At 39.3% G+C, this 15344-nt stretch overlaps 1 protein-coding gene across 2 annotated transcripts; it reads left to right on the forward strand.

The window, feature by feature from the left end:
* Positions 1 to 2671: 2671 nt before the first annotated feature.
* LOC123631796 (mamu class II histocompatibility antigen, DR alpha chain) lies at positions 2672 to 7588 on the forward strand. 2 transcript variants are annotated; one of them, XM_045541780.1, is made up of 5 exons: positions 2672 to 2882; positions 5056 to 5301; positions 5775 to 6056; positions 6350 to 6515; positions 7183 to 7588. In XM_045541780.1, the coding sequence occupies exons 1-4, from the start codon at positions 2795 to 2797 to the stop codon at positions 6502 to 6504; spliced, it is 771 nt and encodes a 256-aa protein (XP_045397736.1). In that variant the 5' UTR covers positions 2672 to 2794; the 3' UTR covers positions 6505 to 6515; positions 7183 to 7588. The 2 variants fall into 2 exon arrangements, with proteins under 2 accessions (XP_045397736.1, XP_045397737.1); XM_045541781.1 differs by having other exon boundaries at positions 2717 to 2882; positions 6350 to 6505.
* The last annotated feature ends 7756 nt before the right edge of the window (positions 7589 to 15344 follow it).

Raw genomic sequence — 15344 nt, forward strand, 5'->3', positions numbered from 1 at the left:
CACAGAGGACATGCTAGGAAGGCCCATTTACCCACCACCCTAGCACCTTTGTTGATATCAACAGTTCACAGTTTTTATTCTGGCAGAGATTTATTTCAGCAGACTAACTTCTGCCACCTCTCGGGTTGTGGAGAAGTGACACAAACAAAAGTTTTTCGTGCATTGAATTGGGAAGGAAACGTCTAGATCCATATCCCCTCAGCACCTCCGGGAGGGAGTCCTCAGTAGGAGAAAACACCACGAAGACCCTGAGTGCAAGAGGAAAAGGGAAAGGGAAAGCGAGTTTTAAAAAAGGGGCTGGAAGTTCTCAGAACACAACCACACAAACAAATGAAGTATTCAGGTCTCGCACTTGATCTGGGCCCGACGTGAAAGCTCTCTCAATTCTGTCTTAACCTATTACTCCGAAAGAATGTGTCCTCCGGTTTTAGGCTCAGCTCTGTGGGGAGAACTAGAGTGAGCTATGGTGGAGATAAACATTTGCATATGCATATATAAACACACACACATATATATACACATATATATTTGCATTTAGTAATTTTTATAAAATTCCCATTTACTTCTATAGTTCTGTCTGTATCTCAGGGAATAGAAGTAAGACTATTACATCTCCCAGGCTCTCCTTGTCCACAGGTTTCTGAATGTGGCATGCATTTTTCCAGTGAAACTTGATATTATGAGACTTGGGAGGTGGAACTTAGGCTGAAGCCATCTCAGACAGTGAACACAACGTTTCACAGATATGAGTTTTGGCAGCAGCCTTGTGTTCCCAAGACACGCCGCTCCCTGAGGGCTCTACTTGACATCAGCAGAGCTTCCTGTGGGTTCCTGATCTTGTGATCTGCACTGACTCGTGCTCCTCCAGGCTTCCTAACGGTTTTAAGGGATGATTCCGTGTAATAGGTTCAATCCTGTCTAGATTGTCTACAGGGATTTCTGTTTCCTGCCTGAACTCCGACTGGTACCGTGGCTCCTCTCCATTTATTATCACCAGGGAGACCTCATTCAGGAGCCTTCAGAAATTCCCTCAAACACATAGGAAGTTAGAGTGCGGGAGAGAATAGGGAACCATGAGTTGTGTCCAAATAGAAACTTCTCTCCTGTTACAGAGAAAGAGAACTGAAAGTCTTTTCTAAAGTCTTCCAAATTGAGTAATCTCATCAGGAGAACCAATCAGTGTTTTAGGACTAAACAATATCACAAGTTACTGAGCAACACCTTAGGTTGGAGGTGACATGTAAAATGTCTTTGAGTTTACCATATATTTATCAAGCTCTTTTCAAGAGCAAGGCATTATGGTAGCCAGCAAAGGGTAGAGACAGAAAAGTTACACATGGTTTTGCCTCTGAAAGACATGACAAGCCTAAATCACGTTATCAGACTCTCAGCATGGACTGATACTGTAGAACTCTCATGTGGCCCATTCTCCGGCCTCCAGAAAATGTATTCCTGAAAAATTTTAAGACAGAGTTGTGCTGTGGTTCTCCTCTTAGTGATCTAGGAGTTATTGTCAGAGGATGCTCAGAGCCCTTAGATGTGATCAGATAATCAATAATGTGTAGGGTGTGTGCCGTCATTATTTGTGAGGATGGCTGCACTGCAGGATAAGATCTCAGCACAACAGTGTGGCAGATCCACCCTCAGTAGACGTGTTATGACTGATACTGAACGATGGACTCACCATCTGATGTGCTCCCTCACTGCAAAGCCACTCTTCATTGGAAGTATTTGGATTCCAGTCCTTTCTAGGTGTGGTTTAACATTTTCCTTTCTGTTGCACTGTATTTTCAGAAACATGAGAGTCAGAGTCTCTTAACTTTCTGTATTCTCTATGATGAACATCAAAACACATTCTTTGGATCAGAACTTTAGTAACCATATGACAAGAGAAAAATTTTCCTAATCCTGTGACATGAGGGAAGGAATAGCAAAGCTCTCCTGTGGATTATTTTCTTAGTGTTCCTGCTAAAACACGCTCTGCCCAATTTATTCTGCCACACTCATTGACCCTGGTCTTCAAACGAGGAGTCAACTCCTATCTCTGGTCATATTTAAGATGGTAGGGATTAGGAGAAGGTAACCCCTGTACAACCCACTGTTTCCACTAACCACTACCTGTGTGGCAAGGTAAAGCTTCGCATCCTTCGCCAGCTTTGGGAGTACTGAAACTCAGTGTCTCCTCCCATGTTCTCTAAGGACAGCACGATGCCAGCAATCCCAAGCTGCTGGGCTGAGTTGGTCACCTTGGGGTCTAGGACCCTGGAGAAGCATGAAGCGATAATGAGTTTCTTCCCCATGGGGCCTGAGAGTCTACTTTCTGGTTAGATGATTTCTTGTCCCTTCGACAAACTCTCCAGCCTTCACAGCACAGAGGCATGAGCAGTATTTAGCTCTCATTTTAGGGTGTTTCCATCGATTCTATCCTCACCAATGTACTTCAGGCCTATCCCATTCTAGAACCTGGATTGGGATGGAAGAGTTTGCGAGTGATTGACCAGCATTCTCAAAAGCTTGATTTTTTTTTTTTTATTGTTGTTCTATTTGTTTGATTAAGAACTTTACTTTTTAATCTAATGAACTGAGCGAGTATCTCCTGTCCTGGATAGTTTAAAAGAACCCTGCCCCTAGCAACACATGTGTCATCTCAAAAGATTTTTCTGATTGGCTGAAGCTTGACTGATTTGAATTTTAATCATGTCAGACTCTATCGCATCCCACATTCTCTTTCCTTTTATTCGTATTTGTTCGGCCTCACTCCTGAGCTCTACTCACCCCCATCAAAGCACCCGAGATGAAAATGGCCATAAGTGGAGTCCGCGTGCTAGGATTTTTCATCATGGCTGCCCTGATGAGCCCTCAGGAATCCTGGGCTGTCAAAGGTAGGTGCTGGGAAAATCCAAACTGGGGATGATAGACTACCAAGCTTTTGAGAAATGAACTGAAAACATTTGCAAGACAACCTTTGGCGTGAAAGGAAAGTGCGACAGGCTTATGTGTGTCTAAGTCTGAAAGTATAATAAATTGTAGTTTGGAGGAGTTCTTCCCTCACTGCAAACTGAAGTATAAGTCAAATTTATTTTGGAGGAACAAAACTGAGCTATAAATTGATTATTGCCACTGAGTCAATATTAAATATAAGCCAAACTTGGGGGCATTATTTTTGGACAGGCATTAACAAGTTACATCTCTGGAAAATTAGTGAAATTAAAAATTAAAAACCTCACATAATTTTGTTAGAATTAAATGAAAAACATATGAGAAGTTCTTAGCACTGTTCTTAGCTAAATAGATGGTACAGTTGTTATTTTTTGGCATGTAAATCGTGACAGCATACTTTGAACACAGACACTGTATTGAAGATGATTAGAAAGAAAAGTCACCAAAGAGCAGCAATTGACCGAGGGAGGTGGGAGTGCAGGAATGCTGATATGAGTCACATTTAATTTACTGCCTCTTGGGACAGTGCTAGCCATCCCTCCACCGCCCCCCCCCCAACTCTGTGTTACAATAGATCTTACATGGCCTTTGCTCACTGTTACTTAGTAATATTTTCAAGAGAGTAGAAAAATGAATAAGGAACTAAGGAGCCTGATATTATTCTCTGCCATCCCCAGAGCAAACATCTGTGCTGTTGTAAAGATGTATTGTGAAAAAGTATTCTTCACCCAGAGTAACCCCCACAGAGGGTGTCTGTCAGGTAGACCGGAAATAAGCAAAATAATAACCCAGCTCCCACACCCACAGTGGCAATTATAGGTGCCTACTGCCCAGAAAGAGCCATATATGGATGAGGATGTTCACCTGGAAAGATAGAGGTTCTTCCTTGATTTGGAAAGGGGTAGCTAGAATATGTGTGTGTGTGTGTGTGTGTGTGTGTGTGTGTGTGTGTGTGTGAGTGTGTGTGGCACGCATACATTCAAATGCTAAATAAATCTCTAGGTTTATCAATACATGGTCAAACATTAAGATCTCTCACCTTGTCTTTGAAGGCTAAGGAGGGAAACAATGTCCCTTCTCATCTCCACACACCACGGAGACAGCATACTCTCCAACTCCCCAACTGTAGCTTTTCTCATTCAAGTTGATTATTCCCTTGGTGTTGGTTATTCTCAGTATCAACCACAGTAGAATATGTTCCATAATAACAGGCTCAATTTCAGAAGCATTAAGATAAAAGGTCAAGTTGCCAAGGTCAATCCAAACATGATCTCCTCACAGAAGTATCCACAATGTGGATTTGGATCCAGGGAAGTAGTTACTCTACAACGCTGCAAGGTCTCAGTCTTAATTTCCTGGGTACCTCAGGCCCCAGGAAATTCAAAAATCCATATTTTCTATGGATTTGGTCCTTAAATACAAAGCAATTTCTGATCCTAAACTGTGAACACTGCTTGTTATAGGCTTGTTGATATACTCAGAAATTACTTACCTTATCTCACTGAATCTTAAACACAAACCTATGACAGAATATGACAGACTCAAAACCACAACAGAACTATGTAACAAGAATACTACACATATGTAGGTAGACTGATCTGCTCAAGATCACTAGGTAAGTAGCCGAATAAGAATTTAAGATTTTATTTGATTCCAGAGTTCAAATCCCAACCTTTCAAGCAGTGCTTCTTTCTTCTTAGAGTACAATGTTCTGAGATGCTCTGGAACTCTGGCCTGAGTGTGTTTAATGCCTGGGTAAAGAGAGTGAGAGAACATTTCTCTTTTAGGGGCTGCTGCTGGATTTCTAAAGAGGAAATCATTTCCCAGCTAGTAACATGGAGCCAAACAACAGCTTCATGAGACTCAATTCTCGGCCCTCCTCGTCTCCTTTCAGTCTACCTTCTCTAACACAGCCCCCACTGCTGCCCCACCCCCAGCACAACGTCCCCCACCCCCAGCACGACGTCCCCCACCCAGACCTCGTCTTTCACTCATCCCTACTCTCGATCACCCCCCATTCCACTGGGCCCGCTCTTTCTCCACCAGCTCCTGTCTACTGTACGTGGGTTCTCCTCCATCTCCCCCTCCTGACCGCCCCCTTTCCTGCCTTTTCAGAGGAACATGTGATCATCCAGGCTGAGTTCTATCTGGCCCCTGAACAATCAGGCGAGTTTATGTTTGACTTTGATGGCGATGAGATTTTCCATGTGGACCTGGACAAGAAGGAGACGGTCTGGCGGCTTGAAGAATTTGGACGATTTGCCAGCTTTGAGGCGCAGGGTGCACTGGCCAATATAGCTGTGGACAAAGCCAACCTGGACATCATGACGAAGCGCTCTAACAGCACCCCGAACACCAATGGTAGCTCTCTCTCTGCTGCTCTCCTGGGCATGGGTATCCATGGCTTTCAAATAGATGCTTAAGCTCTTTGTCATATTATTGTGACTGACTTTTCCTCCCAGGGGCTTAACCTTGCCAATAAACAAGCCCAAAACTTTCATGCCACAGGCCCAAGAACTTTATGGGTTTGTTCCTTTCTTGATGTGCTCAAATCTTGTCCCTGTCACCCATGGTCACGCACAGGGCATTTCGCTGAGTCCTGCTGGGGGAGCCAGGAGTGAGGTCCTTGGATATATTATCCCTCAATACTGGCTCCAGTTCACGGCAGAGGGTGTCAGAGATAGGCCTCTGAGAATGTGGCACAGACTTTTCAGGGCACAATTTCAACAGTTTTTTGGCATTAGAGTCTTAAATAGGTTTGTACCACAATTCAGTGTGGGAGGGAGGGGTGCAAGCCTGAGCGGTGAGGACTAATTTCTGTCGTGTGTCCCCAGTGCCTCCAGAGGTGACTGTTCTCACAAACACCCCTGTGGAACCGGGAGAGCCCAACGTCCTCATCTGTTTCATTGACAAGTTCTCCCCACCGGTGGTCAAGGTCACATGGCTTCGAAACGGCAAACCTGTCACCACAGGAGTGTCAGAGACAGTCTTCCTGCCCAGGGAAGATCACCTTTTCCGCAAGTTCCACTATCTGCCCTTCCTGCCCTCAGCTGAGGACTTCTATGATTGCAAAGTGGAGCACTTGGGCTTGGATGAGCCTCTTCTCAAGCACTGGGGTACGGACCATCCTTCAATCTACTTTATTTTAAGGTTTCCTCCTGTGATGCTTGTGTCTGGACCTCTGGAACCCAGAGTGTCCTGTTTCATAACATCTGCTACAACTTACATACCTGCCTTCCCCCATCACTCTGCTTCCTCCACTTTTTAATCTGCAATTCCTTCAATGCATCACTCTGTCTTCCTCTTCTTTAATCTATTAATATTCTCTTGAATAAGGACCCCACATTTGGCCCTAAGTATTCCTCCCTACCTCGTTCATTACCATGTACTCTGTCTTATTTTTCCCCAGAGATTGATGTGCCAACCCCCCTCCCAGAGACTACAGAGAATGTGGTGTGCGCCCTGGGCCTGGTTGTGGGTCTGGTGGGCATCATCGCTGGCACCATCTTCATCATCAAGGGTGTGCGCAAAGGCAATGCCACAGAGCGCCGGGGCCCTCTGTGAGGCACGTGGAGGTGGGTTAGGTGTGGTCAGAGGAAGACATATGTGGAGGTGTCTGAGGGAGGAAAACAGAGTGGGTGGGGAAAAGGAGAGAGGGCCATGTGATGCCTTTAAGAGAAACAGTAGGGACAGATGAGGCTCTTGACTTCTCTTTGTTAGAAGGAAGCAGACAATGGCATCATCTGGCATCCCAAAGCTTCAGGGTCTCTCAGCCCTTTCCATAGCTGTGCACCTAGACCACACCTTCAGTCTTGCAAATCATTTCTAGTACCTAATTCGCATTAGAATACTGAGTCTGGTGATCTAGGAAAATAAGCCTTGGGCACTTTCTGGCTTGTATTTCCTGAGGCTGGCCGTCAGTTCAGAAGCATTTCCAGAGCCTGGCTCTTTTGGGCTTAGGGTAGATTCACTGCATGAAATGGAAATCTCTTAGAGGCCAATGCGTGGTTTTGCTCCTCCAGTCTGAAAAGCGCTATCAGAAGCTCTAAGAAAAGGTGAAGCGTGGTTGCTTGTTCATGTTCACTTGGAGAGTAGGGCATATGTTTCATGTTGGAAAGTTCAGATGAATATTAAAAACTTTTCCAAAGTCAAAGGAGTAAGAGAGAAGAGAAACTAATTTGAAGGAAAGAGCTCAAAATATTCATCTTAAACTCTTTAGTAACTATGTGTGTCCTGTTACAGGTGGTGGCCTTTCTCAGAGAGAAGATCACTGAAGAAATTTCTGCTTTAATAGCTGACAGTAAAAGCTGGCAATACTCCAATCGTTGACCTCAGTGAAAACAGCCATGTTCAGCATTTTCCAGGCCTTTAGCCACCCTGGAGTGTGGCGCCTTCCCTGATCCCTCCATGCTCTACACCCAGTTGGCTTCTCTGTCTGTCGCCCTTTCCTGTATCTGTTTTCCCTCTATTTCCCATCATTTTATTATCACCATGCAGTGCCTCTGGAACAAACCCCATAGCTTCTTTCTCTGCTATGGAATATTCTTAGTATTCCATGAGGGCATCTCCTATGTACTTTTTGCTTCAGGTTTCTTCAAACTGTGATTTTTCTGAATATAATAAACTATTTTTAAGGGTCTTAGATGGATTATTTTGTTGTTTGAGCCAGTTCTTTGTGGGGGGAGGAAGGGGCTGGAGAATATATGTGATCCTTCCATCCTGAAATGTCTGAATGTTGACTGTATCTTATAAGCTCTAGAATTAATTAGAAATGTCCAAGGTCAGTAGGGCTTGGTAGCAACTGCAGGCACCCCTGTTGCTGTAGTCTGTCCTCATCAGGAAAACCCTAAAGCAGTTCGTTTGTTGGGAGATCCCTACTGAGCAATGGGTCCAGAATATGGTTTTGGTTCTTGATCCTGCAAGTCAATGACATATCTGTGTCTTCAGTAGAATCTCAAACCCTAGGTTTTGGCCTCTGAGAATGCGTGAGACAGACGGAGGGGAGCAGATGGGGGTAGAGTGGGGAGCAGAACAAGAAGAGCCTCCACATACACTACAGGATTTGCATATCAACATCACCCATTCCAGACTTAGTGAGGAATGAGACTGGACACTGCAGGTTGGCATTACCCATTTTAAAAGATGTGGTCTCAGATGCCTGTTTCATTCCCAGGAGAATAGTCTGACTCTTTCTTGGAACCATCTTCTTACCATCTTATATTAGGAGATGTGTTTTTGAGTGGAAAAAGTGAGTAAGTGGAGAGGCAGGCAGAATATGGCATTAAAATGAGAGAAAAATATGCAAAACACAGTGAGCTATTGCTGATTTGTAAGACTATTTCTAAAATGGTTACCAGAACCTACCACAAATCATAAATATTAACTATTCATGACAGTGCAGCAGACACTGCGAATAAGTGCTATTGAAATGAATTAGACTTGGGTTTCATCTTGGCTCTATCATTGATTAGCTATGTATTCACTGGTGTCTTACTTAATTTAGCCTCAGATTCCTCATGAAAATACTGATGTTAATTTTTACAACATTGAGTTATTATCAGAATTAAAGGAAAATATAAGCAAAGTAATTATATACTATGCTTAGTGATAATAAAATATTGTAAAAATTATACATTCCATTGTTTTCCTCAAAATTTCTATAGCCTGGTGATAAAAATCTAAAAGAAGCAAAACAAAGGCCGGCGCGGTGGCTCAGACCTGTAATCCTAGCCCTCTGGGAGGCCGAGGCGGGTGGATCACTCGAGGTCATGAGTTTGAGACCAGCCTGAGCTCGAGACCAGCCTGAGCGAGACCCCATCTCTACTAAAAATAGAAAGAAATTAGCTGGCCGACTAAAAATATATGTAGAAAAAAATTAGCCGGGCATGGTGGCACATGCCTGTAGTCCCAGCTACTCAGGAGGCTGAGGCAGTAGGATCCCTTAAGCCCAGGAGTTTGAGGTTGCTGTGAGCTAGGCTGATGCCACGGCACTCACTCTAGCCCAGGCAACAAAGTGAGACTCTGTTTCAAAAAAAAAAAAAAAAAAAGAAGCAAAACAAAACAAACACAAACCAGGGCAGCATGATGTTATAAGAATTACTAGTAAATAACAAGATTATCTACCTATGCTTTAGAGCTGTGGTCCCCAGCCCATGGGCCACAGACTGGTATCTGTCCTTGGCCTGTTAGGAACCTGGCTGCACAGCAGGAGGTGAGTGGTGGTCAAGCAAGCGAAGTTTCATCTGTATTTACAGCCACTCCCCATCACTCGCATCACCACCTGAGCTCCACCTCCTGTCCATTCTCCCCTCCCCCACTCACCATCCATGGAAACATTGTCTTCCATGAAACTGGTCCCTGATGCCAAAATGTTTAGGGATCCCTGGTTTAGAGAATCAAAGCAGAATCTTGAGAATATTGAATGTAGAATGGACACCAAGTGCTTTTTTTTAGATGTCTACAATTTTTTATTATAAACAATAGAGAATACACTAAAACTCAGAGAAGTATGGAATAAAAAAAGCAAAAAGTAAACCCATATTCTTCCATATAAGAAAACCACTTTTTAAATAGATTAATTTTCCAGAGCAGTTTTAAGTTTATAGAACAATTGCGAGAAATTGCAGGGTTTCCATGTACCTCCTTCCCTAAAACCACCCACCACCCAGTCTCTCCTGTTATTAACATCCTGCATTAGTATGGTACACTTGCTACAACTGATAACCAATACTGATATTATTATTAATATTAACTAAAGTCCATAGTTACATTAGAGTTCACTCTGTATTATACAGTTCTATGTGTTCCAGCAAATATTTAATACATAATGTCAGATATCCACCATTACAGTAAAATACTTTTGCTGACCTAAAAATGCCCCATGCTCCACCTATTCCTCCTTCACTCTTCCCCCAAAGCCCTGGAAACCACTGATCTACTTACTGTCTCTGTAGTTTTGCCTTTTCCAGAATGTCATATAATTGTAATCATATAGTATACAGCTTTTTCAGAATGGCTTCTTTCACTTAACAATATGCATTTAGGTTTCCTCCATGTCTGTTCATGGGTTGATAGCTTATTTCTCCTTAATGTTGAGTAATACTCCATTGTATGGAGGTACCACAGTTTGTTTATACACTCCTCTACTAGAGGATATCTTAATTGCTTCCAATTTTTGGCAATTGTGAATAAAGCTGCTATCAACATTCATGTGCAGGTTTTTGTGTGGACATAAGTTTTCTACTCATTTGGCTAAATACTTAGGAGTGCAATTGCTGGATCATCTGGTAAGAGTATGTTTAGCTTTGTAAGAAACTGTCAGAATGTCTTCCAAAGTGGCTGTACCATTTTGCATTCCCACCAGCAATGAATGGGAGTTCCTGTTGTTCTACATCCTCACCAGCATTTGGTGTTGTGAGAGTTTTAGATTCAGCCAGAAAGCCACTTTTTAGAAACCTTTTACTTTGAAATAATTATAGATTCACAGGAAATTGTAAAGACACTACAGAGAGATTCTCTGCACCCTCCTTTACCCAGTTTCTTCAAATGTTTATATCTTAAGTAACTATAGCACAATATCGAAATCAGGAAACTGATATTGGTACAATATGTGTGTGCAGTTCTGTGCCTGCATTTTATCACATTTGTAGATTTGTGTAGCCACCACTGCAATCAAGTGCAAAGCTATTCCATTGCCACAGAGATCCCCTGTGCTACCCCTTTAAAGTCACGACCTCCTCTCCCCACACCGTCACTCTAACATTTGACAACCACTAACCTCTTCTCCATCTCTGTAACAGCGTCAGTTTGAAAATGTTAGAGAAATGGCGTCATATAGTATGTGACTTTTTGAGACTGGCATTGTCACTCAGCATAATACCCTTAAGATCCATCCAAGCTGTTGCATGTATCAACAATTTGATCTTTTTTATTGCTGAGTAGTATTCCATGGTGTGGATATACAGCCATTTGTTTAACTATTTGCCTATTGAAGGACTTTCGACTGTCTCTAATTTGAGGCTACTACAAACAAAGCTGTTATGAACATTTGTATAAGGTTTCTGTGTGAACATGAATTTTCATTTCTCTGACAGAAATGTCCTGGAATATAATTGCTGGGTCATGTGTCAAATAAATGTTTAGTTTTTCAAGAAACTGCTAAACTATTTTCTGGAGGGACTGTACCATTTTACATTCCCACCATGAGTGTATGAGAAATCCAGTTTTTCTGCATTCTCACCAGCATTTACCAATGTCAGTATTTTTTATTTTAGCTGCTTTAATAGGTGTGCGGTGATATTTCATCGTGTTCTTAATATGTGTTTCCCTAATGGAGAGTGATTTCACATCCTTTGGTGGGCTTATTTGCCATCTCTCTATATTCTCTTTGACAAAATGTCTCTTCATGTCTTTTGCCCATTTTGTAATTAGATTTTTTTTATTGTGGAGTTTTGATAGTTCTTTATATGTTCTAGAATATAATGTGCTCTTTGTGATATATGTGGTTCATAAACATTTTCTTACTGTCTATAGCTTATCTTTTCATTTCTTAACATGATACTTTACAAAAGTTTCTAATTTGATAAAGCCCAATTTATTGATGTTCTTCTTTTTTAAATAGTACTTTTGGTGTCGTGTCTAAGAACTCTTCATTAAGCCCTAGCTCCTGAAGATTTTTCTCATATGTTTTCTTTTAAAAGTTTCACATTTAAACTTATGATTTATCTGGGGCAAATTTTTGTATAAGGTGTGGGAATTTCTTAAGTTTCTTTCTTCTTTTTCCTTTTTTTGTTTGTTTTGCTTTTGGTTTTGCTTATGGATAGACTTGCTCCAGCACCATTGTTTGAAAAGACTATACTTCCTCCACTGAATTTCTTTGCACCTTTGTCAAAAATGGGCTGGTGTAGGTCTATTTCTGGACTCTCTGTACTGCTCTATGAATCTGTGTGTGTCTATCTCTGCACAAATGTCAATCAGTCTTGATTGCCATAGCAGTATAATTTTGTTTTATCTATTAGAGTTCCCTTGCTTTTCCATATAAATTTTAGAATAACTTTGTTTACAACTATTAAAAATTTTGCTGGGATCTTGATAGAAATTGCATTGAACCTGGATATCAGTTTGGGGAGAATTGACATCTTTACTGTGTTCGCTTTTCTATAATAGTTGATGAACACAGTAAGTCTCTCCATTTGTGTAGATCTTCAGTTTCTTTTATTGGCATACAAATCCTGTACATGTTCTGTTAGAGTTATATTTGTTATCTTTTTTTGAATGATTATAATTCATGTTGCATTTGTAATTTTTGTTTTTATATCTTCATTGCTATATATAGAAATAAAATTAATTTTTTGGTTGATCTTTAATCCTGTAACCTTTGTGAACTCCCGTATTAGTTGGAGCAGAAGAGGAAAAGCATTCAGTCTTTTGCATTAAGTATGATTTAGCTGTAAGATTCTTACAGAAGTTATTTATCAAGTTGAGGAAATTCTCCTCTATTCCTACTATTTTGAGGGTTTTTATCACGAATGTGTGTTGAATTTTGTCAAATGTTTTTTCTGCATCAGTTAATATAATTATGTGATGTTTCTTCTTTAGCTTGTTAATATGACAGATGACATTCATTTAAATATTAAACCAGGCTGGCATTCCTAAAATAAACCCCACTTAGCATAGTTTATAGTTTTTAATTTTTCATCGAAACCTTGATATCATACTAAATATATATATGTTTTTCTTTATTTGGCTGATATTTTATTTGCTAGTATTTTGTTAAGGAGTTTTGCATCTATAGTCATGAAGGTATATTGCTTTTATTTTCTTTTATTGTACTATCTTTGTCTGTTTTTGATATCAGAAAATGCTGACCTCATAAAATAAGTTGAGATGTGTTCCCTCCTCTTCTATTTTCTGGAAGAAATTTTGTAGACTTGTGTTAATTCTACTTAAAATGTTTGGTAGATTTCCCCAGTGAAACCATCTGGGCCTGGAATTTCTCCTTCATCAGCCTTTCAATCATAAACTCAATGCCTTTAATAGTCAATGGAGCTATTCGACTTACCTATTTCATATTGAGTTGTTTGTGACCGTTTGTGCTTTTCAAGGAATTTGTCCGTATCATCTAAGTTGTTGTTTATAATATTCCCTTAGTGTACTATTGATATTAATATTTAAATGTATGTTTCATTCCCATTTTTGGTAATTTGTGTCTTTTCTCTTTTTTTGGTCAGACTTCCTAAATATTTGTCAATTCTATTAATCTTTTCAAAGAATAAGCTTTCTCTTTCATTGATTTTCTCTATTGTTTTTCAATTTTCAATTCCATTAATTTCTACTCTTATATTTATCATTTCCTTCCTTTTAGTTGCTTTAGGTTATTTTGCTCTTCCTTTTCTAGATTCTTTTTCTAGATTCCTAGATGTGGGAACTTAGATTATTGATTTGTGATCTTTTCTCTTTTTCAATTAATACATTTAGTACTATAAATATTTTTTCTAAGCACTTCTTTAGCTGAGTCCCACAAATATTGATATGTTGTACTTTCATTTTCATTTAGTTCAATATATTTTTTATTTCCCTTAAGAAATCTTTTTGTTTTTGGCCCATGGATTACTTAGAAGTATGTTATTTCATTTCCAAGTGTTTGGAGCTGTAGTGATTATCTTTATGTTATTGATTTCTAGTTCAATTCTATTGTGTCCACAGAACACAGTAGGTCTGATTTCAATTCTTTAGCATTTGTTGAGGTTCCTTTTATGGCTCAGGATATGATCTATCTTAGTGAATGTTTCATGGGCACTTGAAAAGAATGCTGTTGTTTGGTGGGGTGGTCTGTGTCAGATCCTGATGGTTGATGGTATTGCTGAGTTTTATATTCTTGCTGAATTTCTGTCCAGTTGTTTCATTAATTATTCAGAGAGAGGTGCTAAAGTCTCCAAGTATAACTGTGAATTTGTCTATTTCTCCTTTTAGTTCTATCAGTTTGCTTTACTTATTTGCAACCTAGTTGTTTGGTACATACACATTTAAGATTGCTATATTCTCTCTGTGGATTAACACTTTAATCATTATGTAATGTTTCTCTTTGTTTCTCATAGTATTTTTAAAAATTTATTTCAGTAGATTTAAGGAGGACAAGTGGTTTTTTGTTACCTGGATGAATTGTATAGTGGCAAAGTCTGGGCTTTTAGTGTATTTGTTATCATGGAATACATATCACAATATTTTTTGCCCTGAAGTTTACTTTATCTGACATTATTATAGCCATTCATGCCTTCTTTGATAAATGATTGCATCATTTCTTTTCCATTCTTCTACTTCAGCTTTCCACTATTGTTATAAAGTGAGCATATAGATAGCATATAGATGATTCATGTTTTTGCCACTCAGACATTTGTTTCTTAATTGATGTTTTTAGATAATTTTCATGTAACGCAATTATTAGTATGTTAAGGCTTGTGTCTGCCATATTGCATTTTGTTTTCTGTTTGTTCCCTCTGGTTTTTCTTCTCTATTTTCTCTTCCTATTTTTCTGTGGTTTACTTAAACACTTTTAGAATTGTATCTCGTACAGTTTTTGTGATTTATCTAAGTATTATTTATCATAATAAATATTATGAATGACTTTACAAAAATAAATTTGTATGTAATGGATAAATTACTCAAAATGTACAATATACTAAGCTGACAAATAACATAAAATATGAAGAGTTCCACCTCTAATAGAGAAAGTAAAAATATTCTGTAAAACTTTCCCACAACAAAACCTCAGATTCATCTCACTTCAATAATTATTTTAAAATATTTAAAGTGGAAACAACACTAATTTATGCAAACTTCAAAATATATAAATAAATAAAAAGAACACTTGCAAACACTTTTTATGAGACCAGCATAATCTTTACTTCAAAACCTGACAAGAACTCTACAACAAAAAGAAATTTATAGACCCATCACTCTTATGAACATAGATGCCAAATTCTTAAGAAAATATTAGCAAATTGAAATCAGTGATGTATAAAAAAGATACTACATCATGATTAAGTGGAATTTATTCCAGGAACACAAAGTTGTTTAAACATGAGAATGAATTAATGCAATTCACTGAGTTAACTGAAGGAAGAGAAAAGGCATACAATCACCTTGATAAAATCATAAAATATCATTTGACAGAATTCAGCAACTAGCCTTAATTTTTACAAAATAACCTATTGGCAAACTTGTATTAAAAAGGAATTTCCTCAGTCTGAGAAAGGATAGCTACCCTGTTGCACATCAGTCTCAGTGGTGAAATGTTTAAAACTCTCTCCTTGATATTTGGAGTACTAAAGGAGTTAGGCAATGAAAATGGTGAGAAAAATAAATAAAAGTTATAAGGATTGCAAAGGAAGTAAAATTGTTGTTGC

Source organism: Lemur catta, chromosome 2, assembly GCF_020740605.2.
Source record: "Lemur catta isolate mLemCat1 chromosome 2, mLemCat1.pri, whole genome shotgun sequence".
In the NCBI taxonomy this organism is placed as follows: Eukaryota; Metazoa; Chordata; class Mammalia; order Primates; family Lemuridae; genus Lemur; species Lemur catta.